At 39.9% G+C, this 27,525-nt stretch overlaps 1 protein-coding gene across 4 annotated transcripts; it reads left to right on the top strand.

Moving 5' to 3' along the window:
- Positions 1–24: 24 nt before the first annotated feature.
- On the top strand, positions 25–27,515 carry man2a2 (mannosidase, alpha, class 2A, member 2). 4 transcript variants are annotated; one of them, XM_084094410.1, is made up of 25 exons: positions 32–141; positions 1,642–2,470; positions 4,150–4,305; positions 5,410–5,646; positions 6,861–7,005; positions 9,096–9,267; positions 9,834–9,961; positions 10,071–10,244; positions 11,260–11,446; positions 14,168–14,345; positions 14,650–14,852; positions 16,682–16,864; positions 17,055–17,169; positions 17,254–17,321; positions 17,397–17,562; positions 17,646–17,882; positions 18,743–18,865; positions 18,955–19,069; positions 19,189–19,322; positions 19,515–19,656; positions 20,796–20,929; positions 23,767–23,844; positions 25,017–25,211; positions 25,404–25,517; positions 25,666–27,515. In XM_084094410.1, exons 3-25 carry the CDS (start codon positions 4,174–4,176, stop codon positions 25,816–25,818), a joined length of 3,513 nt encoding a protein of 1,170 aa, XP_083950536.1. In that variant the 5' UTR covers positions 32–141; positions 1,642–2,470; positions 4,150–4,173; the 3' UTR covers positions 25,819–27,515. The 4 variants fall into 4 exon arrangements, with proteins under 4 accessions (XP_083950537.1, XP_083950536.1, XP_083950535.1 ...); XM_084094409.1 differs by having other exon boundaries at positions 5,389–5,646; XM_084094408.1 differs by having other exon boundaries at positions 5,389–5,646; positions 23,677–23,844.
- Positions 27,516–27,525: the final 10 nt, after the last annotated feature.

Raw genomic sequence — 27,525 nt, 5'->3', positions numbered from 1 at the left:
TCAGAAAACTTCACTTCCCACAATGCTCCGCTCCTTCTCAAGCTCTTGCACAGGATCACAGACGTCTTTCAGAAGGAAATAACGGGGAAATATTTGATGTCCCGTGACTGCTTTCTCGTCTAAAATCCTCGCCACCAACAGGTAAGCCGTTTCAAAAAGCGTTAGAAGTGCATTGTAATGATTTTAAACGTTAGAAAGGTGTTTTCTGTAGCTTGATCGCGCGTTTGTGTTGAAGAATAGAGCAGATGTATTTACATGCTGCACGCGAATACTACGCGATCTCCCCTGCGGATCAAGCTGATAAACTCTTATATATGTCTGATCTTGAGTGGGAATGTCAGTCAGAGGTGGACAGATCGGATCTAAAGCGTTAAACGAGTAACTTGCCTCCATATGCAGATATAGGCTAAGGCTTGCAGTGGATATCAGTGGATCTGTCTATGGCAACAAGCTGGTTTAATGACGAACTGTGAGCTTAAATGGTCTGTCTGATATCAGTGCTGCTGATAACATTCCCACATAATTATTTCAGCAATATTTCTAGGTATCTTAGTTTGCAAATAATTCTCCTGCAGTCATGTTGAGGTCTTTGAGACTTTCAGGGCAAGATCAAGCTCCTGTAGTTTTACATACTGATCTCTGTCCTCACTTATGTTTGCTTATCTTATATTGTAATGTATCTGTACATTTAAACATCTTTTTATTTTCTCATTTGAAAGCAGTCAGTGATTCTTTGAGTCTCGAGGATGCACCAATATCATTTTTTATTTTTTAATTATGGGCAAACGCCGATATTATAAATCTACACTCTTTTCTCTGTTGCAGTGTTCACAATTAGTGTTTGACCAATGTGGGATTTTTAATGACTGAAGCCAATACAGATGGTGTTGGATGACCAATATAAAGAAAACCATTTTACACAATATTCATTCAAAATGTTAAACAGACTTAATTATCAGCCAACTATATCAAACACCTGTCAATCTAATCAACCTGGCCGATATATCGGACTATCATTATTCACAGTGAAGCTCCAATCAAATTTGCATGCTTTATTCAGATATTTGAATGTATGATATAAAGAATGGATGGATGACTATTAGTGATGCACTAATATATTATTATTTATTTTTAAAATGTTTTTACAGAAACCGAAAATAAAGTTTTAATTTACCCGTAAACTGAAATTGAAATCGGAAATAAAGCTTCGGTTATTCATTTTGGGTAATTGCTGCTCAATGTGTTTTACATATTACAAATTTGACATATTTTAAATCTAGCATAATTTTTTGACACGTTGAAGTGCTTCCCGCTGCTTCTCCAACGCATCACTGGAGAAACGTTAATTAAAAAGTCACTGTTTTGGTCGAAGATTTTGGCCCTCCAAAACTTTATTTATATTATTAATTATATCATTTAATATGATCTGTTTTCAAAATCTTTGGCTTGTATAATAATCAAGCAATTCTAAAAAAACTAATTAAAAAGTAATATAATGTAACAAATATTAATACTGACTATAGTCCCTACTTTTGCATTGGGAATAATGTGTGTTTTTTAATTGTATTGATTGACTTCCATTGTTCAGATTTCCGCTTTAGCGGACGAGCATTAAACTACACTGTTCACTTGTTTTCACAGGTGCTCGGCTCTCCGCTTCTGAGACTCGCTGTGGAAATCTGAGCTTCAAAATAGAAAACATGGAAGAAAGACCTTCAAACCAACCCTATTCATTAGTTTTCTAAAACTAGGTTTGCTATCTTCCATTAAGAGCAGATTCCCTTTTGTAGCCTTCACAGTTTTATGTAGCCATTCCTGGAACCTCTCCATTTTGGACATGGGATCGTTTGAGCCGTTTAGCAGTGCTGGAGGAAAGGCTTAATCCCAAGTCTTTCTGGAGAGCGCTAAGACACTGCCTGACTCGGAGCTGACAGGATTACCTTCATATTAGATTTGCGAGACAAAGGAGGAAGAACACCTGCTTGTTTTTACAGGCAAATCCAGGCCACGCTGCTCTGGGTTTGTCTTTCTTTATCGAATCTTGTATGCGAGACGCCACCTTCCATTGTCAAATTTGGCACAATTCGTGCACTTTCCAGAATTGCCTCCTGTCGTAGGACTTTATAATCCAAAATCATTCAGAATCAAGGTCAGGCGTCCTTGAGTGCAGAAAAGGTACGTTGCTCGTGTTCGGCCGCAAAATATTAACACTGGTGACTTTGTTGGATACATTATGGAGTTAAAAGGATAGTGGACAAGCAGATCTGCATCATCCGTGTCCGAGAAGACCCATCAGCCAAGCTGGAAAGAGAGAAAAAAAGCTTAAGAAAGAGGGGGCGTTCTGAGGCAGGTCGTTCTTATTCCACTCTGGTCCTTTCTCTGCTTGTGGAAACCTGCATTCGTTACGATGGATCCTCGACCGACTCAGACTGGAGCGACCACTGCCGTGTGAAGGACTACACTCTACCCTGTGAGTGAGAACACGAACACACACACACACACACACACACACACACACACACACACACACACACACACACACACACACACACACACACACACACACACACACACACACACACACACACACAAACGGACATCACAAGGTGAAGACACTTGGGTGGTACTGATGTGCTGGTTGTGACATCATAAATTGGAAAATACTTTTTGGAAAGCTCTTGAATTTTAATTAAGTTGTGCAGAGTTAAGTATTTGCTCATTTCCAAGTCAAAACTGATAACAGTACTTGGAAAAGTAATATTACAATTATAAATCCAAAAATCATTTATACACAGTGTTATTTTAGTATTATTTATATAATATTCAAGTATTTATGAATAATATTTTACTAATTGTATGTGCTTTTTGTAATTGTTTTTATAAAAAAAAATAGTAAAATATATTTTACTTTATTTTACTTTTTTTAAATATATTTTAGTTTTAGAAATTTTAGAACTTCATCTTAAACCCTTGTTAGTCGGCAAGGCACCATTTCTAATTTTCATTATTGTTATACTCAAGTTATGTGCCTAATATTTATATTTTATTTCATTTCAGCTTTATTTCAATAAACAAATAATTTTTAATAGTTTTAGTTTGAGTTTTAGTTAATAACAAGACTGTTTAAACAATATTAAGAATTATATCTAATATTTATAAATTAGTTCTGTCAAATCGATTAATCGTATCTAACAAAAATTTGTGTGTATATATTTTACAATATGTATATATGTGTTTGTAAATACATGTACGTATATATATATATATATATATAAACAAACTTTTATCTTAGATGCGATTAATCGATTTGACAGCACTAATATAAATATTATATTAAATATATATTTTTATTATATTGTACAATAAATTGTTCTTTGTATTTTATGGTATGTGTGTGTGTGTGCATATATATATATAGTGTGTGTGTATGTATATTGTGTTTTTTTATATGTATTTTATCAACTTCATTTGAAGGGTTGTAGGCTCTAATTTGCCCTTTTATATAAACTTTTTTCCCCGATGAATTTCATGAATGGCCGCACATTTGTTTGCATTTAGTTTTGTAATTTCAGTCTAACGATGCGTTTCTGAGAGCAGAGCAGGAACGAACATTACCTAGTAACAAAATGAAAACTGCCCAAGAACTGGAGATGCTTCCTCAGTATTACATCCACCCCTGTCGGAAGCTGTTTGATAAAGTGCTGGGGACATGTCCTCACCGTAACGACATCTATATGCACACACACACATAGACAGGCTTTGCCGGAGGGACACTAGATCCCTGTCTGGGCTCCCACTGTTTAGAACCTGTGTTATTCTTTCCCCCCCTCTTCCTTTCTTGGGTTTGAATGGTTGAGGACAAGGGGCACTTTGAAGGAGGCTGAAATTGGCCGTGGTTTGGTCACAGTTGACAGACTACTGCTGGGCTCCCACTGATCAGTGTCCCCCGTGTATATATACACCGCCTCCCCTATCCCACGAGCCCCTGCTCTAGAATTTGGAGAGCAGAGGTGGACTTTAAGCATCCATCACAGAGTTTTTTCCAGCAACACTGCACTTTTTCACTTTTGGGACACACCGTCATCAGACCTGGTTGGTGCATGTTAAGATTCTCTTCTTTTGTCTCCGCTCCCTTGACCTCGACATCAGCGTCCGTGAGATAAGCAGAGGAGGATGAAGCTGAAGAAGCAGGTGACCGTTTGTGGCGGGGCCATCTTCTGTGTGGCCGTCTTCTCTCTCTACCTGATGTTGGACCGCGTCCAGCACGATCCCGCCAGGAGACAGAACGCCGGGAACTTTCCGAGGGTGAGTCGGTGACTTCTTTATGAATTCCCTTTGTCCTTGATTAAATTTTTTTTTTTTTGCTGTGTTGGTCTGTTTGAATGGCTCCATTTGTCAAAGCCTTCTGTGTTTTGTTTTTTTCAGCCTAGCAAGTGTAAAGCTAGTGGTGTGACCAATTTGTTTCTGGCTCTGTCTGGAGCTAATTAACTACTAAATTAGCTAGTGAATAACTCTCTGTGAGTGCTGGCTTTTTTTTCTCTATCACGAACCAAAGGCTTTTTTAAATGCAAAAAACCTAATTATTAGAAAAATGTGTTGGTGTTCTTCTAGAAATTGCATGCAGGATGACACATAGTTGATGGTGTGGGAATTAGCACATTTTATGCGCTTCATATCGGAAGCCTCGGGAAAAATAACGCACATTATGCAAATGCAGATATTGTTTGTATCCAAAGCCTGTAATAATTCTTTTTTTCAATTTGATTGTCAGTGAGCTTTGCACCAGCGAACACTTACAGCTGCTGTGACACTTGATAATAGTAATACTTGCTAAGGCAAGGGATTTAAACAAACTTCCAATCCTAAGTTTTATGTTAACATGTAACTCATCCCTCACTCTTTGTGCTACGGATCTAAATGATCCCTCAAATCGTGCAATTTGTTGAGAAGAGGTGGGCTATTATTTTTCTAAGCTATCAGACTTGTGATCTGCCTGGGGGATGATAAAATGGCAGAAGAAATCCCATAAATTTACACCGAAGAATGGACTTGATACATATCTAAGTACTAGAATATAATTTCTTTTGACTATAAGGGGGCAGCCCTATCGGTTTTCGACCATAACATTACAAATAAATTATCGGGAATTGTCATAAGTATAAATTATCAGTGCATCCCCACTCAGAATCATGAGGACTCTACTCAAGTTTTCTTTCGAAAATGTAAAAGTTTCGTTTGTTTATGGTACTGTAGCCGTGTTAGAGGTTAGCCACGCCAGTCCTGTGTGCCTTGGTGTGCCGTCCCCTCTAGAGCGCTCAGGTGGGCCGTGTGATGTTGTAGATTGTGGTGGTAGATAGATTACACCTCCATCCCCCTCCTTGTTTTCAGAGCCAGATTTCGGTGTTGCAGAACCGCATCGAGCAGCTGGAGCAGCTCTTGGAGGAGAACCATCAGATCATCAGCCACATCAAAGACTCTGTGCTGGAGCTCACAGATACGGGGGCCATCTCTCCCAGCGGGCATCTCCCGTTCCGGAGCGCCAATGGCTCCTGGGTGCTGCCCTTTGATGGCAGGCCCACGTTTCTCTCCGTCAAGCCACTGGATTGCCAGTTCGCACTGGGCCGCAGGAGCCAAACTGACCTGCAGGTGAGAATCGAAACAGCGTCTCAGTGGGTTGGAGTGTGTGTGTGTAAGGACTACAATTGAATGCAGTGTTATCTGGGAGCGGATTGCAGTGCGGCTTTGGGATTAACTTGTGGTTAGAGTAGTCAAAAAGTACTGACTTCGGTACCAATTTGATACTGAAATTTTAAAATGAGCGAAATTTTAAATTGAGCGGAATCGTAAACGCCTCTGATTGGCCATTGTGTTCACGCGCTCATCGGATATGTCTCTGATTGGCTACAGTGATCAATGCATGGGAGCGTTTGAGAGCACACGGAAGTGTTTGAATGTTTTAAAAAAACGGGAGCGGGAGTTTTGAAATCACAAGCATGTGTCTATCAGCGGACCACTCCTGCTTTCAAACGCTCCCGTGTGTATCTGTGTAAGCGCTCGGTGAAGAGAGTCATTGATGTATATTTACAACGTTTTTGAAGCACTGATCATTGCAGCCAATCACAGACATATCTGATGAGCACATGAGTTCAATGGCCAATCAGAGGTGTTTACGATTCCGCTCAACAGCGCTCAAAGCGTCACAATTTAAAAATTTTAGTACCGACTTTGTACCGAAGTCGGTACTTTTTGACAGTAATCAGAGTTTTGAGTCTGCAACTTTTGACTTTGTCTTCCTGCAGTTACTCATGTAATGACTAATAGAATAGTGATGACTTGTATTTCACAAGAATGGCAATAGTATTCTATTATGCTTGCTTTGTCAAGGGGCTCCCACACATAATATACAATTTAAGTCAACATAATATCAAATGTGCTTTTTTTTGATAACGGTAAAACTGTTGGTATTTGAAATCCACCCAAACAACCCTTCATTGCTCAGCCCCCAATATGCATGAACACAATGCATGGATGCTTGTGAACAGGCACTTTTCATCTCCGTTGGGTGCATTGTTATGCTTCAGGCATACTCACGCCTACTCTAAAATACAGTTCCTTTGTCATCTGTCAGTTATATCAAATTGCCATGAGATGTGGTATTTCTAAGGAAGTCAGTGCCATGTCCTGTTTTGTGGAAAATCGCTGAATGTAACATCTTTATCACATTTTTGTGTCTCCAAGTGGAGGTTCTGAGGCTTTTGTAAAGATTTTTTTTAAAAGAAATATTGAAATGGATCAAGACTTCAAGATGGATCAGTGGAATGTCATTCAACACCATCTCTGTATTGATTGTTTGGCCATAGATGCTGGATGTATACTCCTTGCTAAACTTTGATAATGTGGACGGAGGTGTTTGGAAGCAAGGTTTTGAGATCACCTATGAGCCCAACGAGTGGGACGACGAGCCCCTGCAAGTGTTTGTGGTCCCTCATTCACACAACGATCCAGGTAGGGATTGAAACTTCATTCACTCAAACATGCATCAACCTCTTGTACTGAAGAATTTATAAAGTTTTCTTTTTTGAAGTTGGAGCTGATTCACTCTACACAGGCAAACCCGAGTCAAGCCTTTAGCTGTGTTTATATGTCAAGTTGTCCTGTAATCGGATTTCTTGCTACATGCATAATGCATTGGTCTTAAGCGTAACTATAGTTTTGGGATTTCTGTTGGTGTAACTGGAACCAAAGCCTCAAGTTTCAAAACGGACACACAAGCACAATAAAAGTATCAAAAGTTTCACTAATTCACTAATAATGTTTATATCTTCCCTAGATTATCAGTTAACCTCCCACTGGAGAAAGTTTTCATTAAATTAACAAATATAATTTCTCATTTAAAGCTATCATATGGCTTCAGAAGCACATGAGTTGTATGGACCTTTATGTAGCAATGCTCCAATCACATGGCTACTAATTAGTGATCTTTCGACTTGGACGAGCACATAACTTATTGATATTTTGATGCAAACGACTTCACTTTCAGAGGTAGAGTATGAGAGTTATGAAGACTATGAACAGCTTGCAAAACTGTTATTTTTGATGTTCGCCAACAGCTAAAGCAGACATGGCGAAATAATAATAACCCGGGTTATAAGTCTTTATTAAAAAAAAAATCTTGAGCAAATGATATTAACAGCAGCAGCTGTTCAGTCGCTTTCTCACAAGTGCATGTTCCCTTCATTAAAGGAAAAAAAGTAATATTAAAAAGTAAAAGCCTCATGGGCAGCGTGCTGACATATGGCGCTGTTGTGCTTTGGGTGACCCGAGTTCGAATCCCGGCTCGTGGACCTTTCCCGATCCCGTCCCCCGTCTCTCTCCCACCTCGCTTCCTGTCCACTCTATACTATCCTATCACAATAAAGGCAAAAATCACCCAAAAAAATCTTAAAAATAAATAAATACGATAATTCTATATTTAGATATTTTTATTAACCACACCTATAGTTTATATTTAATATCAATTTGATATTAAGCGTATTTCCTTATAAACATGCATTAGATTCTCATGTTCACCAAGGCTGCAATTTATTTGGTCAAAAATCATTAAAAACAGTAATATTGAGAGATATTATTACAATTTAAAATAACTGTGATCTTTTTCAGGATTCATTGATGAATAGAAAGTTCAAAATAACAGCATTTATTTGAAATGGAAAGCTTTTAGCATAACATTCAATTCAAATTCAAATTTGAATTTGAATTGAATAGAAAGTTCAAAATAACAGCATTTATTTGAAATGGAAAGCTTTTAGCATAACATGGTTTGGATAATATTTAATTGAAGACAAAATATTGAAAAAACATTGCCTACTTCATGATATCTTCTTATCCTTTTTTGAAGTTTAAATTACTTTAATTTCTCTAAGCAACATAAAAATGTTGTAAAGTTTCAGTCTCTCCCATAAAGTTTTCACCCACAGTCCTTAAGTGGATGCAACATTTTTCATTTTACTTCGTTGTTGATGCAGCATCCTCAGTCTAAAAGCTAGCCATGTGTATCTGAAAGAGCCGTGCAGGTAAAGTGGGTCAATGCTGGGCTTGCGTTTTGCAGCGTAGGCACAATTTGTGAAGCACCTTATGAAAAACACAATGCGCATCACCCACAGGACAGATAAGTTTCCAAATCTGCTTGCGAAACCCCTGCAGTTGGCATTTTCTTGCAGCATTATGATTGAAAGAACTGTAGGGGTGAATCTAATACATTAAAGCCAGTGACCCGTTTCCCTGTTGTTTTATTGGTGTCGGTACCGTGTCACTGATCTTTGTGGTGATGCGTGTTTAATGCAGATTGTGTAATACTGAAAGCGTTCCAATATGTTTCAGTCCGCTTTCCGCAACTCTTCTGTTCTTCCTGCGCTGAAACAAAGATCTGCAGTGCCTCTAAATTTTGAACAGACACTTTTTAGTGTTTTATCAAAAGAACGTTTGTTTTTAGCACATATTCTGTTGTCACTTCATTGTGTGGTGGTGGCGACTACATCAGATCTGTATGCCTATGATTTTAACTGTGATTTCACGCTGCACTTCTTTTGCGACAGGATGGATCAAAACATTTGACAAGTACTACTATGACCAGACCCAGCATATCTTCAACAACATGTTGGTGAAGCTGGCGGAAGATCCTCGTCGGAAGTTCATTTGGTCGGAAATATCATACTTCGCCAAATGGTGGGAAAGTGCGGATGTACAAAAACAAGAGGCAATGCGCAAGTGAGTAATTTTTATATCAGATAAACATTTGAAGCTAAAGGTCTAAGGTTGTCTTCATAATCTTTTATCAAAATGTAACACCTCTGAAATGACTGTTTTTAATGGCTGCTGAAAATTCAGCTTTTCCATCACAGGAATAAATTGCATTTTAAAATATATTCAAATAGAAAACAGTTTTGTAAAAATTGTAATAATATTTATTTTTACTGCATTTTCTGATTAAATAAATTCAGCCTTGGTGAGCATAAAATACTAAAAAAATTAAAAAACAATTTAAAAATGCAACCCCAAAATTTTGAACGGTAGCGAACCTGTCATAAACAGACCATTTTTCAGTTCAATCAATCCAATCAGCGCTCTTGTTCACACTGTTGTGTGATTCAGCCCCACGTGCCCATTCTTGATCAGTTCATCTTCTTAACTCGGTAATCTGCTGAAGGTTAATTAGTCCATATGCTGGTACAAGTGAGATGTTCCTTATATAGCCTGATCTAATGTTGTGGATTTCCTCACCTCGTCTTGCGATCTGTGTTTTAAGAATCCTCTTTAAACCCGTTTTCTTTCAGGCTGATCCTCAGCGGACAGCTTGAGATGGTGACAGGAGGCTGGGTCATGACGGATGAAGCCAACGCTCACTATTTCGCCATGATCGATCAGCTCATTGAAGGCCATCAGTGGCTGGAGAGAAATCTGGGTATGATTATTTTGTGGGGTGGTGTGGCCTAGTGGTTACCGTATTTGCATTTGCTCTAGATACGGGAGATGCAGTAAAACTGGAATATTTAATCGGTGTGTTACTGCAGGTGTGATCCCTCGCTCAGGCTGGGCCATTGATCCGTTCGGGCACAGCGCCACGATGCCTTACCTACTGAAACGGGCGAACATAACCAGCATGCTGATCCAGAGGGTCCATTACTCCATCAAAAAGCACTTTGCTGCCACTCGGAGCCTTGAGTTCATGTGGAGGCAGGCCTGGGGTAAATGACTAAAAATATAAAAACATGCATTCACATTTAAATCCACATGGTTTCAAATTAGTACAGATAAAATGCATGAAGTTACCTTATTAGCAGTGTTATTTTAGTATTATTTATATACTGTAATTTATTAATATTTTTATTTTCAGATTCTATTTAAATTTGATTGTAGTAATTATGTTATATGCTTTTGTCATTTGTATTAGTTTTTGTTTTATTTTTTAATATTTTTATTTAGCTTCGATTTTTATTTCAGTTTTAGTCATTTTAGTACTTCAACTTTTTTTTATTTCAGTTAGTTGCCAAGGCTATTTATTTCATTTTAAGTTAAGCAATAGCAACACCTTAGCAACTACCCTAGCATTGTGGCAGTGTGTTTTGCATGAGCAAGTGTAATGGAGGCCAGGTAGTAAAAAGCTGTGCGTGTAAACCTCACCCCCCTGGGCTCAAAAGGCACACTAGCGACTGGTGCTAGAGACTGCGGTCTTTAGTGTCCTTGTTAGCACGCCCGCCTCCCATGCCAGAGATGGCGGTTTGAATCCCGCTCGGAGTGAGTAGAGTAGGACCGGTTATATTTGGTGCCGTGACCCGGATGGGAGGTTTAGGGGCGCGAGTGTAACAGAGGCCAGTTAGTAAAGAGCTGTGCAGGTAAACCTCACTCCCCCATCCTCAAGAGCCCCACTAGCAACTGACACTAGAGACTCCTATTTAACGCGCCCGCCTTCCATACCGGAGACGCCGATTCGAATCCCACTCGGAGTGGGTCGAGTTGGACCGGTTACAGAAGCACTGATGTTAAAATCTAGTTAATAACTATAATAGATCAGAATATAGAATTTGTAATCATTATCTACATGTTGGAAATGCTTTAAATGTCTAATGAAGTTTTAGGAAATCACAAACCCTTGGCAGCCATTTTTGAAAGCTTTGCCAACGAGTCTTGCCAATGCCAACCCATCTCAGTGGCTTAGAGACCTACACATCTGAGCTTAATTATTATTTTTTTAATCTACAGATATTGAATCGAGCACAGACATGTTCTGCCACATGATGCCGTTTTACAGCTACGACGTGCCTCACACGTGTGGCCCAGACCCGAAGATTTGCTGCCAGTTTGATTTCAAGAGGCTGCCGGGCAGTCGAGTCAACTGCCCCTGGAAGGTGCCGCCCCGAGCAATCTCAGATGCCAACGTGGCCGAGAGGTGAGGCTGGCTGTAAGGCTGATTAACACGAAACCAGGAGATTAATGTGATTCGGGTCGTTTAGCCAAAGAATGAATGTAGGTTAATTTCCTGTGTTAGCCAACAAAATTCATTTGTCCATAACCCAGCTGACGCCAGCTGTATTTATATGGGTTGTGCTTGAACTGGGCTCAAACCCAAATCCACCTCTCTCTCTCTCTCTTTAGCTCCATAGAAGAAAACCCGGATATTAACAAGCTTGTAGCAATTAATTTGCACCTGTCCTTACACTTCAGAGGTCTTTGAGGTTTACTGGAATAGGCAGAGGGTTTTATGAGGACACTTTTAGTTTAATGAGTAATTTCCTCCCAAATGTCAATAAATTATTAAAATGAATACTTTAAAACTTTAATAAAAATATTAATTTTATTTTAAATGAGTATCTTGTATTTATAAAAATGTATTAAATGAACACAATTAATTATGCCCCCTACATAAATATATAGTCATGCATTTAAAATAAAAATATAAGGGTATATCAGGGAACTACACTAACCTTTTCCACTGGTGGAACTTGCGCTACTAACTTTTTCAGTTACTGGCGCAAAACATGATTTGGTCGCACAAATTATTTATGTAAGCCGCTCTGTATAATAATGAACAATAATGAAACTGTATTGCATACAGATGTGCTTTTTATTTTACTTGCCATCTTTTAAACCACATGCCTTCTTGTTTTTGTTTTCTTTAACATTGGTTGGGATAGATTTACTGTAATAGAAAATACAGTACACAATAAAGTGCAAAATGGACTTCAACATGCTATGGTTGGCACAGATGGGCAGACTCCTGAACTCTTAAGTAGTGATGCACCGATGTGAAAATTGTGGCCGATACCGATAATAACCGATATTAATATTGCTGTTATGGCCGATACAGATATCTCTGTATAGAAAACAAATTTACTGATAATCAAATAAAGAGATATTTTCCAAAACACTTCTTTTTTTTTTTTTTACTTTAGAAATGACTGATATTGGGCACCTTTACCTGTGTGCAAAATATGTCACACATAGGACACACATGCATTATATTGCATTGCATTGCATATAATGTGTGCTGGTCAACTTGTCTACAATTAAGAAACCCCTAGAAAACAGTAAAAAAAAAAAAAAAACAGGAACATTGTGTACAATTAAGATAGGCTACTTAATTTATTATTCCAATATCCAAATATGACACTAAATATCACAGGGAAAAGGGCTTCTATTTGTGACGTGCTGTCTTTGCGTTTGAACATTGCACATTTTAAACAGGACACGCATTAGCTGCATAAATGTTAGCCAATACAAACATATTTATAGAAAACAGTTGACAATGAATAGACAGGAGTCCAATAATAGCATAACGATTCACTTATTCTAAAAATAATATCAAGTACAAGTTAGACGAATCCGACATATAACGAGGGCTGTGTTAAAGGAGCTGTATGTAAGAAATGTATTTCAATTAATCATAAAATGGCCCTGATATGTCACTAGACATTAAGAAATCATGTTCATTTCAAATACTTATATCACTGACAACAGTAGTACGACCAGGATATTGTCATTTAAAAAGTGAAGTTGCAGCCCTCAACTGATGTTGATGTTGTCATGTTGTGTTTTGGCCTGATGCTCCACCCTCCACCTATCTACCAATCACGAAGTCAGTAGTGTTTCAGCATCCGGGTTGCCAGCTCTGCTCTAGTTACCACAGCTACATAGCAGCCTACGTTCCTGCTGGATCCTGCAACCTATCTGGAAACCTCGAGTCAGGGGGGAGGGGGAGGGGATACACCCGCTCTACAGTAATTTGAAAGTGATTGCAGTACCAGTTTTGGCCACAATCTTACATACGGCTCCTTTAACAGTAAAACGTCCGTCATTTAACGAATTTTAAAAACACGGATGGATAATACAAAATGCTTTCTGGCATTTTGACAGAAAAAAACAAACAAGCAAGAACAAAATTTAAACTATAGCCCGTCAATTTTCATTCTACAATTATCTTCTCTCTCTGTGTGCGCGCGTCCGTATGCGCGTGTGAGAGAGAGAGCTTGCGCAGCACTGATACAATGGTACGTAGTAACGGTCGCGGGGCTGAAGCCAACTTGATGTGTTGAATGCTCAGAGCACGTTATAAAACGTATTCTTAAAATACACATTTCTGTTTTAACAAATGCTCATAGTAAATCATAGCATATTGCCTAAAACATAGGTACAAAAAAAATCAGTGATACATTTGCGACCCATTAAAAATTAGGGTCGCAATGGCATTTCAAAAGGTCGCAGTGTAGTTCCCTGTATATATTAGGGGTGACCCCGAATAGTCAAAGATTCGATTCTTCAATAGGAGGAGCCTGATTCGACTACCAGGATTTAGCATCAGGAAAACCATGATCGCACTTCTGCCGGCCAACGTTAACAAGTTGGTTTTCCTCGGGATATTCCAAAACGCTTAATGTGAAAAAAGCTTTTAAAACACTTAAACTTTAAAGGGCACTTTGTCCCTTTTGATCAATTTAATGCATCCTTGCTGAATAAAAGTACACATTTCTTTATTTAAAAATCTGCTGAGCCCAAACTTATTGATTTTAAGTCTATTTAATGCTGAAATTGTTTTAATCGATTGGCAGCCTTAATAAAAAAACAAAAAAACAATCCAGTGGGTTTACTTTATACTTGACATTTTCTGTTTCAGAGCTGGGGTTCTGCTTGATCAATACCGTAAAAAGTCCAAGCTGTTCCGCAGTAAAGTGTTGCTGGTTCCTCTGGGGGACGACTTCCGCTACGACAAAGCAGTAGAGTGGGACCAGCAGTACTTCAACTACCAGAAACTGTTCGATTACATGAACTCCCACCCAGAAATGCATGTGAAGGTATGTTTACAGATAAACATGTAGGCTCTGACCTGTCTATCGATACAAAGCTACAATAACTGCCTGCATGTTTGCCAGGAGGATTCTTTGGTCAGGTCTGGACCTATTGCTGCAATGTCAAAAATATAGTTTTTTTTAAACCAACACAGCTCTTTTACCTCAGCATTGATGTACAACTAGGAACAATTTAAATGAATAATTTAACTTGTTTGTGAGTGAAGAAAAGAGTGAAAATGTTTTTGATTTAGGAAAATGCAGAATTAATTGAAATTGCCCTATAAGCAAATCTCTGTGTTCTTCTCAGGCCCAGTTTGCAACGCTGACAGACTACTTTAATGCGGTGTACAAGGCTAATGGAGTTTCCCAGGGGAGGAGACCACCCGATTACCCTGTGCTGAGTGGAGACTTCTTTGCCTATGCGGATAGAGAGGACCATTACTGGAGTGGATACTACACCTCACGTCCCTTCTACAAAAACCTGGACCGTGTGCTGGAGTCTCACTTACGGTTAGTCAGAGAAACATCCAACTTATGTCTAATATTTCACTTTTAATAGATGAAAAGAAATTGATTTAGTCAGGGATGCGTGCTATATTGGTATTATAGTTAGTAGCTTATATACACTCACCAGAAACTTTAATAGGTTCACCTTGCTAGTGCCTTCAGAACTGCCTTAATTCTTCATGGCATAGATTCAACAAGCTACTGGAATTATTCCTCAGAGATTTTGCTCCAAATTGACATGATAGCGTCACATAGTTATCATAGTAATCTCCCGTTTAACCACATCCCAAATGTGCTCTATTGGATTGAGATCTGGTGACTGTGAAGGCCATTTAAGTTTAGTGAACTCATTGTCATATGCAAGAAACCAGTTTGAGAGAATTTGAGCTTTGTGGCATGGGCCTGTTATCCTGCTGGAAGTAGCCATTAGAAGATGATGCACTGTGGTCATAAAGGGATTGACATGTTCAGCAACAATACTCAGGTAGGTTGTGGCGTTTAAACAATGCACATTTGGTATTAAGGGGCAATAGACAATAGAAAAATAGAAAAAGAAAATTCCCCCCACACCATTACACCACCAGCAGCCTGAACCGCTGATACAAGGCAGGATGAATCCATGCTTTCATGCTGTTCACGCCAAATTCTGACCCTACCATCTGAACGTCTTGAAAGAATCGAGATTCATCAGACCAGACAATCTTGTATTGCCCAATTTTGATGAGCCTGTGTGAATTGTTGGCTCAGTTTCCTTTTCTTAGCTGACAGGAGTGTCACCCGGTGTGGTTTTTTTGGCTGATATTTATTTGTTCATGCTCATTTCCCAATTTTTACATTGCAATGTACATTACATTTGCCATCATCTAGCGTTCAATTAAAGTTAATCAATCTATTAAAAACACTAATGATTTTATTACTCTGTTAAATGTAATCTTTAGCAAATCCTAGATTAATATCTTTTGAACTGTACATTATAATATTGTGATGCCTAAATTCACTTAAAATGATTATATTAGTTTTTAGTGTTTTATTTTAAAATGTTAATTTAAAAGCATTTATTAAAAAATATAGTCTTCTAAAGCCACTTATTAATCAATAAGCACTAATAATTTAACAACCCTGTAATCTGAAAATATAAAAATTAATATCCATTTTTTATACTTTACATGGCTTTGATGCCTAAATTAACTTGTAGCATTTAAAATTATTTGATTGTAGTTTTAGTGTTTTATTTAAAAGTATTAATTATTAACAGCAGCTATTTATTGGTTTTTGGCTATAACATATAAAAATGTAATTTTAATCAGTGCATAGTGCACAGCGTTTAGTTGTTTAGTTACAAATGGTTCATTTATAACCGTCTCTGCAAATTAAGCTGGGATTGAAGAGCATTTTATGCACAAAGCTGTTATTTAACACATTGTTAACAATTCAACAAGTACCTTTCAGTCAAACATTTTTGCTAACAAGGTTTTGTGGAGGCCTTTTAATTTTTAATTGGCAACACATTTAAATTTACACCGACAAACTGCCATCGGGGTATCTGAATTTAATCCATTATTTTAGCAACTTTGGAAAGTGTCTGTTTTTATTTGCCAGAGATTCAATTATGTTTTGAATAATGGCCTGTTCTCTGTGGTATTACTGGGGAATAATTAAAATAGTGATTCTCCACGTGGGTGAGCGTTTTTCTCCTAAATTAAGCACGAGGCATTGCCTAATTACTGTTATTACTCGTTTTTAAAATTCTATTATCATTGGTTTTTCTGCTTGTCTAGTCTTGCTGCATTTGAAAACTGCTTCGGTTTTGTGTTTGTCTTCGTTTCTTGTAGAGGGGCAGAAATTCTCTACAGTTTGGCGGTGGCTCACGCGAGACGTGCGGGCATGGAAGGGCGTTACCCCATTTCAGATTACTCCCTCTTGACCGATGCCAGGCGCAACATAGGGCTGTTCCAGCACCATGATGCCATCACGGGCACTGCCAAAGAGGCTGTTGTCATCGATTATGGAAACAGGTCTCTGGATAAAACTTGCAGATTTGATCCTCATTAAATAACTGAGGATGTTAGGAGATCGAAGGAAGTCTCTCAGGGTGATATTTGTGAAATATCATCTTTGATGGGCCATTTTCAGGATTGGATTGACAGGATTGAATCCTTTTGATTTGTAAGCGGTTCTTGATTCGTTTATTTTCCCCCTTTGCAGGCTATTGCGTTCTCTGGTCGGTCTGAAACGAGTAATCATGAATGCTGCACACTTCCTGGTAATAAAGAATAAAGACATTTACCGCTTCTACCAGACGGAGCCTTTCTTAGAGACGGTGAGGAGCAGGGTTGGTTTTTCTAAATCAGCCAGTGAGCTTAAGAGTCTGACCTTTGACCTCTGTCCATCCATGTGACTGTAGGACGATAGACGCGCCACACAGGATTCTCTCCCGCAGCGCACACTTATCGAGCTGGAATCTTCTCCCAGGTGAGATGCGTCATCCACAGATCTTGAATGCCTCAAATGCGGTCATGTGATTTTCATCATCTTCCTCTTCCTCAGGTATCTAGTGCTGTTTAACCCTGTCGAGCAGGAGCGTCTGTGTGTGGTCACCGTTCTGGTGAATTCGGCGAGAGTGAGGGTGCTCACAGAAGACGGGCAAACGTTACCGGTTCAACTCAGCGCGCAGTGGATGTCCGCCGTTGAGATGAGTGGAGAGGTTTACCAGGTGTGTCCAATTGTGTCTATTTTCCTTGGAAGCATCTTAAATAAATGTAGTCTCAAAACCTACATGCTTGTTTCTTCCTTCAGGCCTCTTTCATGGCACGCCTCCCCGCTCTGGGATTGGCCGTCTTCCACCTGTACGACTCTGCTGACTCGCCCATGACCCTGCGCTCTGATACGCTGCTCAGGATACCAGGACGGGGTCAGAGCATACGAGGCTTGGACCCTCTGCCCGTGCGATCGCAAACGGTAGACGCCCAACCATTCTACATCCAGAGCCAGTCTCTCACTCTAGGCTTCTCTGGAACCACAGGCCTGTTGGAGGTGAGATGATATGTTTATGCATTACTTTTTTTTTTAAATATAGGAAGTAAAGTGAGAAATGAACCAGGGCTGAGGGTAAAAAGCAAAAATGTCACAAGAAGTTTAGTGAATTCCCCTGTTTGTTATTTTGCTTATATGTATGTGTGAATTCACTCTATGGTTTCATATGAAAAGAAAAAACAGGGCTGTCCAATATAGTGTTTAATATTAGATATATATATATATATATATATATATATATATATATATATATATATAATTTTTTTTTTGGCAAAATAGTATAGAATTTTAATATTGGCCATTTATCAGTTATCAGCCAATATTAGAGATATTTAATTTATTGACATCTATATGGTGTATATATCAGCTAGTATTGGATATTTAATTGTGCATGCTCGTTTCATGTTAAATGCTGTTAAATGTAATTTTAGCAAATCTCACAATGAATATCTATTTTTTATACTGTATAATGTTGATGATAATAGTACTGAATTTTAATATCGGCCATAATATGAATTATAATACATTAACGATAATTATCAGCTTGTCAGCATCAGCCATAACTGTAATATCTGTGCAGGGAAAGAATGCCCTGAAAAATGCTGAAAATCAACTCCACTGAGCAAATATTGCATGCTAATAAAAAAGGAAGTTTCCAATCTATGACATCAGCAGTCTATTTTTATGTTCAGTCATCTGGATAAGTGTTTTTATTTTTATTGGTTGCCAAATGAAATGAAACGCATCCCTGTCCTATTTTTGTAGTACATATGCTGTCGTGTCCTTTTTTAGAATCTGAGTCAGCAGATAAGTCTAAAATGATTAATTCTCTCTCTCTCTCACACTCTTTTCTCCATCAGAGCATTCGACGTAAAGACGATCCCCAGGAGGTGAGGGTACAGATTCAGTTCCTCACATACGGAACTCGACCCTCCAAGGACAAGAGCGGGGCCTATCTCTTCCTGCCGGACGGAAATGCCAAGGTAGTGTCCCGGTAGTCTTGACTGGGGTGAAAAGCGATTTATCAAACAACGTGGGGTGAATTAACACCTTCCTTTCCGCTCGTTCTCAGCCCTATTCGCAGAGAGAAGCCCCTATAGTGCGTGTGGTGGAAGGTCCTCTCTTCTCTGAGGTTGTTGCACATTATCAACACTTCCAGCAGACGGTCCGCATTCATAATGTTCCAGGTACTCCCTCCATCCTTCAGGCGTCCATCTGTTCGGCACACAAGTTCGATCGTGTGAGGACATCTTGTCCTGTCTGATAATTTATTCCTGACATATCACTCTTTGTCTCTGTCGTTCAGGAGTTGATGGTCTTTCTCTGGACATCACCATCATGGTGGACATCAGAGATCAAAATAACAAGGAGCTGGCCATGCGGCTGGTTACCGACATCCAGAGCGAAGACACTTTCTTCACAGACCTCAACGGCTTCCAGGTGAAGTCCACATGTCTACAAACTTTTAATCTGTCAGGTTCAAACAGATGTGGTACATCATTCTTCCGTGTTGTTCTTTTGAGTCTTTAAAATAATAAAATAAAGCATCATTGAGCAAAAGTTCATAGGCCTAGACCCAGATTACTCTACCAGACTCTCAAGCTAATGCTCCACCATTTCCCTCCTCTTCAGATGCAGCCTCGTCGGTACTTCCAGAAACTTCCACTGCAAGCTAATTTCTACCCCATGCCCACCACGGCATATATTCAGGACAGCCAGTACCGACTCACGCTCCATACGGCCCAGGCCCTGGGGGTCAGCAGCGTGTCCAGTGGTGAGTGGGGTTTGCAAATATATTTATATATTATATATATTTTTTTTTTCATCATTTTGCAGTTGGTATATTAGGCTGCTTTCACTTTAAGACCTGACACACTGATCCATTATACTGTTACATATGCGTTTTCTTTCTTAACTGTTTACGTTCACTTAAAACATAACTGACTGTTTATGTGAATACTCGCCAAGACCGGCATTTTGTGTGTATTTGACTGTTTAAGCGCAATAAGCAGCAAAAATAATTAAATTTAGTATTGAGAGGTGTATTTATGAGCACGCACTTTGGGTGTGAGCACAAATATGCACAATACGTGCCATCCCATGGCAAAATTCAAGCCCTGGAACACCAACAGTGTTCATCTGGAGCAAATGAAGTGGGTGATTTAGGAGAGGAGGGTTTGTGTGTCACTCGCTGTCAGAGAGATGAGAGAGAGTGAGCAAGAGCAGCTGGTATCGTGTATCTGTTCTGCGGAAAATGAGTATTGGAAGATATTTCAGTATCGATATGTATTGAAAAATCTATATTTTTGACAAAATTACATTGCATTTAGTTTATTATATCAGATGCTTTTTTTAATAAAAGACTACAATTGAAAAATGTATATATTATAGGCTTTATAAATTTCAACCCGCCAAACTGGCTAGTAGGAATGACTGCGTTACACGCCACTGCTGAAATCCACCTGCATTTGGCGGATGTTTATGTCAAGCCCTGGTGCAAAAACTAATGAACACACCACTTTAATTGGATATTATTCACATAAACTTTAAAATGACAGCATGTAGCCCAACTTTTGTATATTTGCCCAACTTGCAGAGCTGCCAATACTGTTGAAAAACTTGCCTCATTATGCTGTTTTCAATTGAGTATCGACCTAGTAGCGAAGTACCGGTACTTTTTAGGTCCGTAGCAGTGAGTTCTTAGCAGAATGGAACATGAATTAGGGACTGAGACAGCAGGAAGGTGGAAAACACTAACAGTGGGACAGCGCTCAGGTTCTATATTGATTTGATGCAATGTATCCAATAATGAAGATGAAGTGAGTGTACTGTCTAATGCTTTGCCTCCCTCTATCCTATTATCCTCCTCTACCTCTTCATCTTTCCCTTTTATGCTCTTTCCATCTTCTACAGGTCAGCTGGAGGTGATCCTAGACCGCAGACTGATGCAAGATGATAACAGGGGTCTAGGGCAGGGCCTGAAGGACAACAAACGAACGGCCAACTGCTTCCGCCTTCTGCTGGAGAAGAGGAGCAGCAGTGAAGATGTGAGTTCTGATTGCACAAGCACATGAATGAACTAAACCAGTCAAACTCAAACTTTTACATGTCAATCATTTGGCGGTTCTTGGTCAGAATAAGCATGAACTAATCTAGTCACACAAATTAAAATTACATTTAAAGGTGCAGTATGTAATATTGAGAGCTAGTGGTTGAACTGAGTACTGGAGTCCAAATCCTCCCGCCCCCCTCCTTAGACTCGTTGCTCACGCGGGTTGCCACATTGAGGACACGCAACAAGAACGAGCGCAGTTGACAATACAAGGTGACGAGCTTTACGCTGTAAGTTGATGATTTGACTTAGCCGCGTTTTAATATGCCTCTGGACATAGAGCTTTTTAGATGCATGCCGAGGCTTTTTAGTCAGGTATAATATGCGATCTCTGACTTGGTTCGTTTGCTGGCATCCATGGCTACAATACGCTGTGTTTTCCATCAAATGGCAACCCAGGGTGTTTAAATACTATTGGGTAAATTGTCAGTGGGCGGGATCTCAGAGACCAAAACAATTAGACATCCCGACACGAAACGCACATTTCAAATTAGAATAACTGACTGTAGCATTGTTGTTGTTTTTTTTTTTTTTGGAGAAACAAGTGAACTTAACATGTTTCCTAAATCTCAGCAAACATATCATGGTATTTTTGTGCTTTAGTTCGGTCCAAAAAATGACTGTATTACATACAGCACCTTTAAGATTCTTCTGTAATAATAATCTGTAATGATAATAATTTAAAATTACATAAAAAAACTGAACACAGTTTACTTGGTACTTAGTACCTCAAATTAAATGAAATATGTTTGAATGAAATTATATGACAAAATCCATGACTAGTTCTTCCCCAGACTTTAGGTTAGTACACGCTTATTTCCACCTACTTAGGGGAAGAGATTGCCTGACAGACATGTAAAGCAGCCTATCACACAATATAAATTAAATTAAAACAAGTTAAAATGAAAAGATCTTCTTTTAAAGGTGCTCTAAGCGATGTTGGGTGACGTCACTTCTTGTTGATGTTCAAAGTATTGTCAAACAAAACGGAGACTAGCTCGACCCTCCCTCCTCCTCATCCCCCCCCCCCCCCCCCCCCCCCCCCCCTCCCCTCCCCCTCCCTTCTGTGCTTCCTGAAACAGTCATGAACCTTTTAGAAAAAACAAACTGGATTTACCCACCTGTCCAGCAAAAACAGAGCCACCTGAATTTCGGATTGGAGTTCTCGCCACCTTTTGAACACTTTTCTGATGTAAATTTGGGACTTTGTGCGTTCCTTCTCCTTTTCCCTGTACTTTGCTATTTGTTCATCGGAACGTCATCTCTTTGGTCATGTGTCAGCCATATCAAAATTCTCAAGAATATACATTTTTAAAGCCACACCGCGGACTTTGTGACCTAAAGAGTTGACGCATACGAGTTATTTTAAATGATTCCTCAGGCCAATATACAGCGTTTGACACTATTAATGCTCCGAGCGGGGCTGCCCTCTTGAAATACCGCCTATGTAAGTTTGGAGAAGACGGACCGTCGTTGGCCAGGTCATGTGACCTGGAGAACGTATCGCTTTACGGCCATCACGTGACCATAGGCTCTGATATACTCATGGAGCAGACTTTTGCGACAGTGCTGCGGCGCTTGTGGCCTCTAGGGGCGCTAGACGTGAAAGTTACAGGTCTAGCGCCCCTAGCGCCCGCAAAAGTTCCGCGGTGTGGCTTTAACGTTAGTCGTTGTCTAGGACATCTCTCCTCTAGCTAACTTCCCTCTTCATGCTTCTCTCTCCTCCACTCCCCACACCCCCCTTCATGTGCACGCGCACTAACCCCCAACCCCCACCCCAAATCATTCTTGTCGGTTATTGGCTGGAACACTGTTATGTTTCGTGGTCCAGGCTGGGCCAGTTTGTTTTTGTTGCCGTTTGTGGAGCCTGGGCTGTCTACAGAGACCGCGTTTTTTTACAGTGTGTTCAGGGGACAGGCAGCTAGCGGATAGTGAGGAGATGTTTGCTGTATGTGACAAAAAATGTTTTGGCCTTAAAAACGTGACATCGCTTAGAGCACCTTTAAAGTAAAAAATATTTTTGTGGGTAGAGGCATGTCTTATTACATGTTTTTTTCAATACTACTACTACTACTACTACTACTAATAATAACTCTATAGATTTAAAAAAAAAAATCTGTATTAGATTTTTCTGATTATATCAGATTAGAATCTGTATTAGTATTAGATGTGACAAACCATGATTGGTTCTTTCTCAGAAGTGCAGCCCAATACCTTTTTAATCCAGTTTTATTTCCTGGCTGTCTGATAAAACCCTGTGCGCTCTGACTGGCACGAGTCGTGTAGCAGATGATCAATCTGATTGGAGCCTGCAATTTCGGCTTCACAAGAGAGACACTGTTATGCATACCAAATGTCCTGCATGTCCTGTATCAGTGTGAGCAGTATATAAACCCTAATGTCACTCAGTGGCCTGTAGGGGGCTCTCTATCGTTACTCATGAGAGCTTTGAGAAGGCTCCAGGGACAGTATGGTTCTGAGACTAGTGTCTAAAAGCTGGCAAGTGTGTAATAATAGTTAATGGGCTTTAGAGTTTTTACACGCCAGCTCGAATTGATTTTAATGATATACTTTTTCATTCAAATCATGCTGTCGCCTGAAAGATTATAAATAATATAGTGATATTGGATAATAAAATAGGGGATTTAACAAAGCTCCTTCTTGTGTTTCTTTTCATTACAGCCCTCCTCATTGATTTCACAACCTCTTTTTGTTTTTTGTTCCTGTCTGTCTATCACTTATCATCATGTCTTTCTCTCCTCATGCATGCAGCCTGCTGGCTCCTATGCCAAAGTCACCAACATGATAAACAAAATCATTGCAGGTATTTTAGGAGACGACCAGGAAGAGGTAACATTACTGCAGTGGTGGAGAGTAGTACTGTGTAGCAGTTTTGAGAGCCCTAGTTCAGCTTGTTACCATAGCAACAAGCGACAGGTTTCCACCTGGATTAAGAGGCCAAAGGTCGTTGCCTGTCTGCTATCTCTACCACTGAGCCCCCAAACCTTTTTTTCACCTTATTTTATAACGTAAGAGTGGGCGAGGCAACTGGCACTTTGGCTTCTGGAGTCATTCGCTTCCAGATATTTTACTTGTAGAAAAACTGTCAGTTATGCTGGTTGATATTGTAAACCGAATTCATTATCATAATCATGAACACTGGTATGTAAATGTATAGATCTATCGTTACTGCACTTTGTTATTCTTCTAGTTACTTACCTATAGTGGCTAATGAATCAGAAGTCTCACACATTCAAAGAGATATATTTTTCTCATGGTCACGACTTCATATTTTGAGAGAACGACATATTTCTCGTGGCCACGAGTTATGTTGAGGGAACCACACCAGTCAATACTGTAACCATATACAGCAGTCGGAGATGGAGACGACTGATGAAATAACATTTTACTTTGAATTAGGAATGTCATATAAAGATATAGTGCGGTCTCTGGCATTAAGACATGGGTACGTTATAAGTGAAAGACACCTGAAGCACATTCTTAAGTTGAATGGGCTTTTTCGGCGGAAATTTGCTGGCTTGAATGAAATACTCGGGTCACGAATAAAGTCCCGTTTAAGGCAATAAATAAAAACAAATTATGAGAAACTTAAATGAACAAATAACAAAGTAAATCATGACCGGGGTAAAAGGAGGAGCCTGTGTCGCGTGTGAAGATTCGGTTCCCACGTTATAAAACTCGTAGCCATGAGAAACGGATGTCGTTCCCTCAACATGCGATCTCGTGCCCGCGAGATATTATGACGTTCCCACGACTTAATATCACGGTCCCACAAGTTTATATGTTGTGGCCATGACAAAACTAAGTGAACCGAACATGTCCCCTCCCGGTCACCGTAGAATATAGAGGCAGAATCTGAATTGAGAATCTGATCTCATACAGTGACCCCAAAACATGTCCAAATTCTTTTTGCGGTTATAGTGTGTGTCATGTGAAGGTAAGTGCACTTTCATCAGGTTGTTTTACTTGTGTGTTTCCTGATGCATGTCTGTGTCTTCCAGCCGGTGGACAGTAGACCAGTCAGCTTCCCGTCGCTGCTCAGTCACATGACCTCCACCATCCTGAACCACGAGGTGCTGGCACTGCCTGTGTTGCCCAGGAAACATGGCGTGCCACCCATGCGTACATTCGCTCCATTGGCTGGCACCCTGCCCTGCGACTTCCACCTGCTGAACCTCAGGAGCATCCAAAACCCGGTAAATGAGAATCCTGGGAGGAAAAAAAAGTGTGTCCGTATTGATTTCACCCGCTGAGCAACTGATGAGGACTTGAGTTCATAATGAGAAGGAGAAAATAAAAGTCACATTTTAAGTGTTTGAGATCTTGTGGATTTATTGTGGGAGATTTATTTTAATCAACATTTATTTCATATCGTTTAATTTTTTCAGCAGGACGCTCACTCTCCATCTCCTCATACGGCTCTGCTCCTCCACCGACTGGGCTTGGACTGTGGTCTGCAGGCCCAGAACCCTGGTTTCAACTGCTCCACCACACAAGGCCAGGTCAGTGTCCTTACAGACAAAACTAGTTTACCTAAAAAGAAAATAATGAGCAAACACACATAAATATACATAGTGTGTGGATGCATGTAGGTCTGATAAAGGCTATTTTTAGTCTTCTAGAATCTGAGTCTCTGATCTTTCTTCCTAGCTCTCCATTTCTGGGCTGTTCCGTGGGCTGGATCTCCAGCTCCTGCAGCCCATGTCTCTGTCTCTAATGCACTCTCAGCCTCCGCTCTCCAACGACTCCTCCATCAATCTGGAGCCAATGGAGATCTCCGCCTACAAGCTCAAGCTGTGCTAGAGTGGTGTGTTGCACCAGAACCGGGCTCTCCGTGTGGACCCTCGGAACCTGTGCTAAAGCAGAGAACCACAGCTGGATGAGCAGAGGACTCTTTCGGAGATCGTTTATCCAGACTTAACGTATCTGAATCAACACGAAGGCGCTAACTATACCCTCAAAATGGGGGGAAAAAACTTGAGGAGGAGAGCGTTCCAGCCAAAGTCATATTTGGTAGAGTTTGCTGAGATAAGAATGTCCATGATTGTTTTAAAAAAAAAATCAGATTATAGTAGGCAGAACACTAATTGATCAACTTCTTTTTATTCCAGCAGTGCCGACCATTGTTTTCAGCCGTCGTATTGTTTTTTTTTTCCCCCTTTTGTCTTTGGCTGGAACCGCTGACCGTTTCACAATCTTTTTATTAGTTCGTACTGTATGTAAATATCTCAAAAGCTACATTCACACCTGAATCTATACAAAATTGTGGGACTCAGTGCAATATGTGAAGCTTCTCTTGCTGTTTTATTTCTCCATTTTATTTGTTTTTTACTCATAAAGCCTTGGAAGCTAACTACGCTTGAATCCGTGTCATTGTCGTTTGAGCTCACGCAGTTCTTTATTTCTTTAGCTCTACTGTGGACAGTTCTGCCTACGCTCGACGGCCACATGTTTTTAATTTTTTTCTATGAATGTCAATCACCACGCTCGGCCTGCGAAGGCTGTCAGTGCTGTAACAGACGCGGCATTTACAGCTCTTTCTTTCAGGGCGGCTCGCAACACTTCGCTGACAGCAGAAGACGTCCACGACCCAGCAGCGGTCAGGTCTTCAGACAGCTCCTTCATTGTTTTTGTTTCTTTAATAGGTCATTGCTCAAATCGCATGATGAGAGCTGACTCAGTATATTTGCTTGATATACCTTCTCACAATACTTTCAGGTAAAGGTACCAGTGCGGGTAGCAACGGGTTCCCGTGGTCAGATTTAGCCAATTTCCCCCATGAAAATGCATTTAGGCCTTATCTCGCTGTAGGAAACCCATCTGTAATGTGTAGCAGAGCCATCTCAGTCGTCCCTTCTGGCTTTTGTCTGTCACCTCGGTTTGCTCGAATCTGACAATTTTGAACATGAAAATGCTGTCTGTCAACCTTTTGTGTCGTCTCGTGTATCGCTTCTCCTATCCTGTCTGTCTGACCCAGGAAAATCTGTACTGTCTCTGATTTAAATTACAGAAAAATATTCTCACTTCTCTGACTTTCAACTCCTCGCCTGATTATCTCTCTGTACGCCCACGTCCATTTACATCAGTCAGACCATCAGCCGTCTTCTCCAGCTAATCAAGTTCCAGAAAAGCGTCCTATAATTCCTCTCAGGAGGAACTCCGAGTATGGAGTGCCAAACGTCTGTCCGATTGCTTTGGAACAGATTCTGGCGCCCAACGCGGGGCGTGTTTGCTATTCCTGAATGTTCTCCCTTCTGTAATTCGGTCTCATCTGATTCAAATTCGCTGTCTGTGCATTTCACTGCCATGCTTGTTTTTCCTGTGCATACGCTTTCCGATCTGACAGATAACATGTCTTTGTTAATGTCTTTTATTTCTGTTGTATGTTCTGAGATGGAAAAGACTTTGTTTTCATTTTCTTTCTTAAGAAATTAAAGTGGATTGAAATGCAAAGATATTAAAGTGGACGTTTAATAAAGATCACACATGATAAAAAAAAAGTGGTTGTGC

Source organism: Abramis brama (assembly GCF_963993115.1).
Source record: "Abramis brama genome assembly, chromosome: 20".
Classification (NCBI taxonomy): domain Eukaryota; kingdom Metazoa; phylum Chordata; class Actinopteri; order Cypriniformes; family Leuciscidae; genus Abramis; species Abramis brama.
Note: the sequence above shows the minus strand (reverse complement) of the source record. Positions and strands in the feature narration are given on the sequence as shown.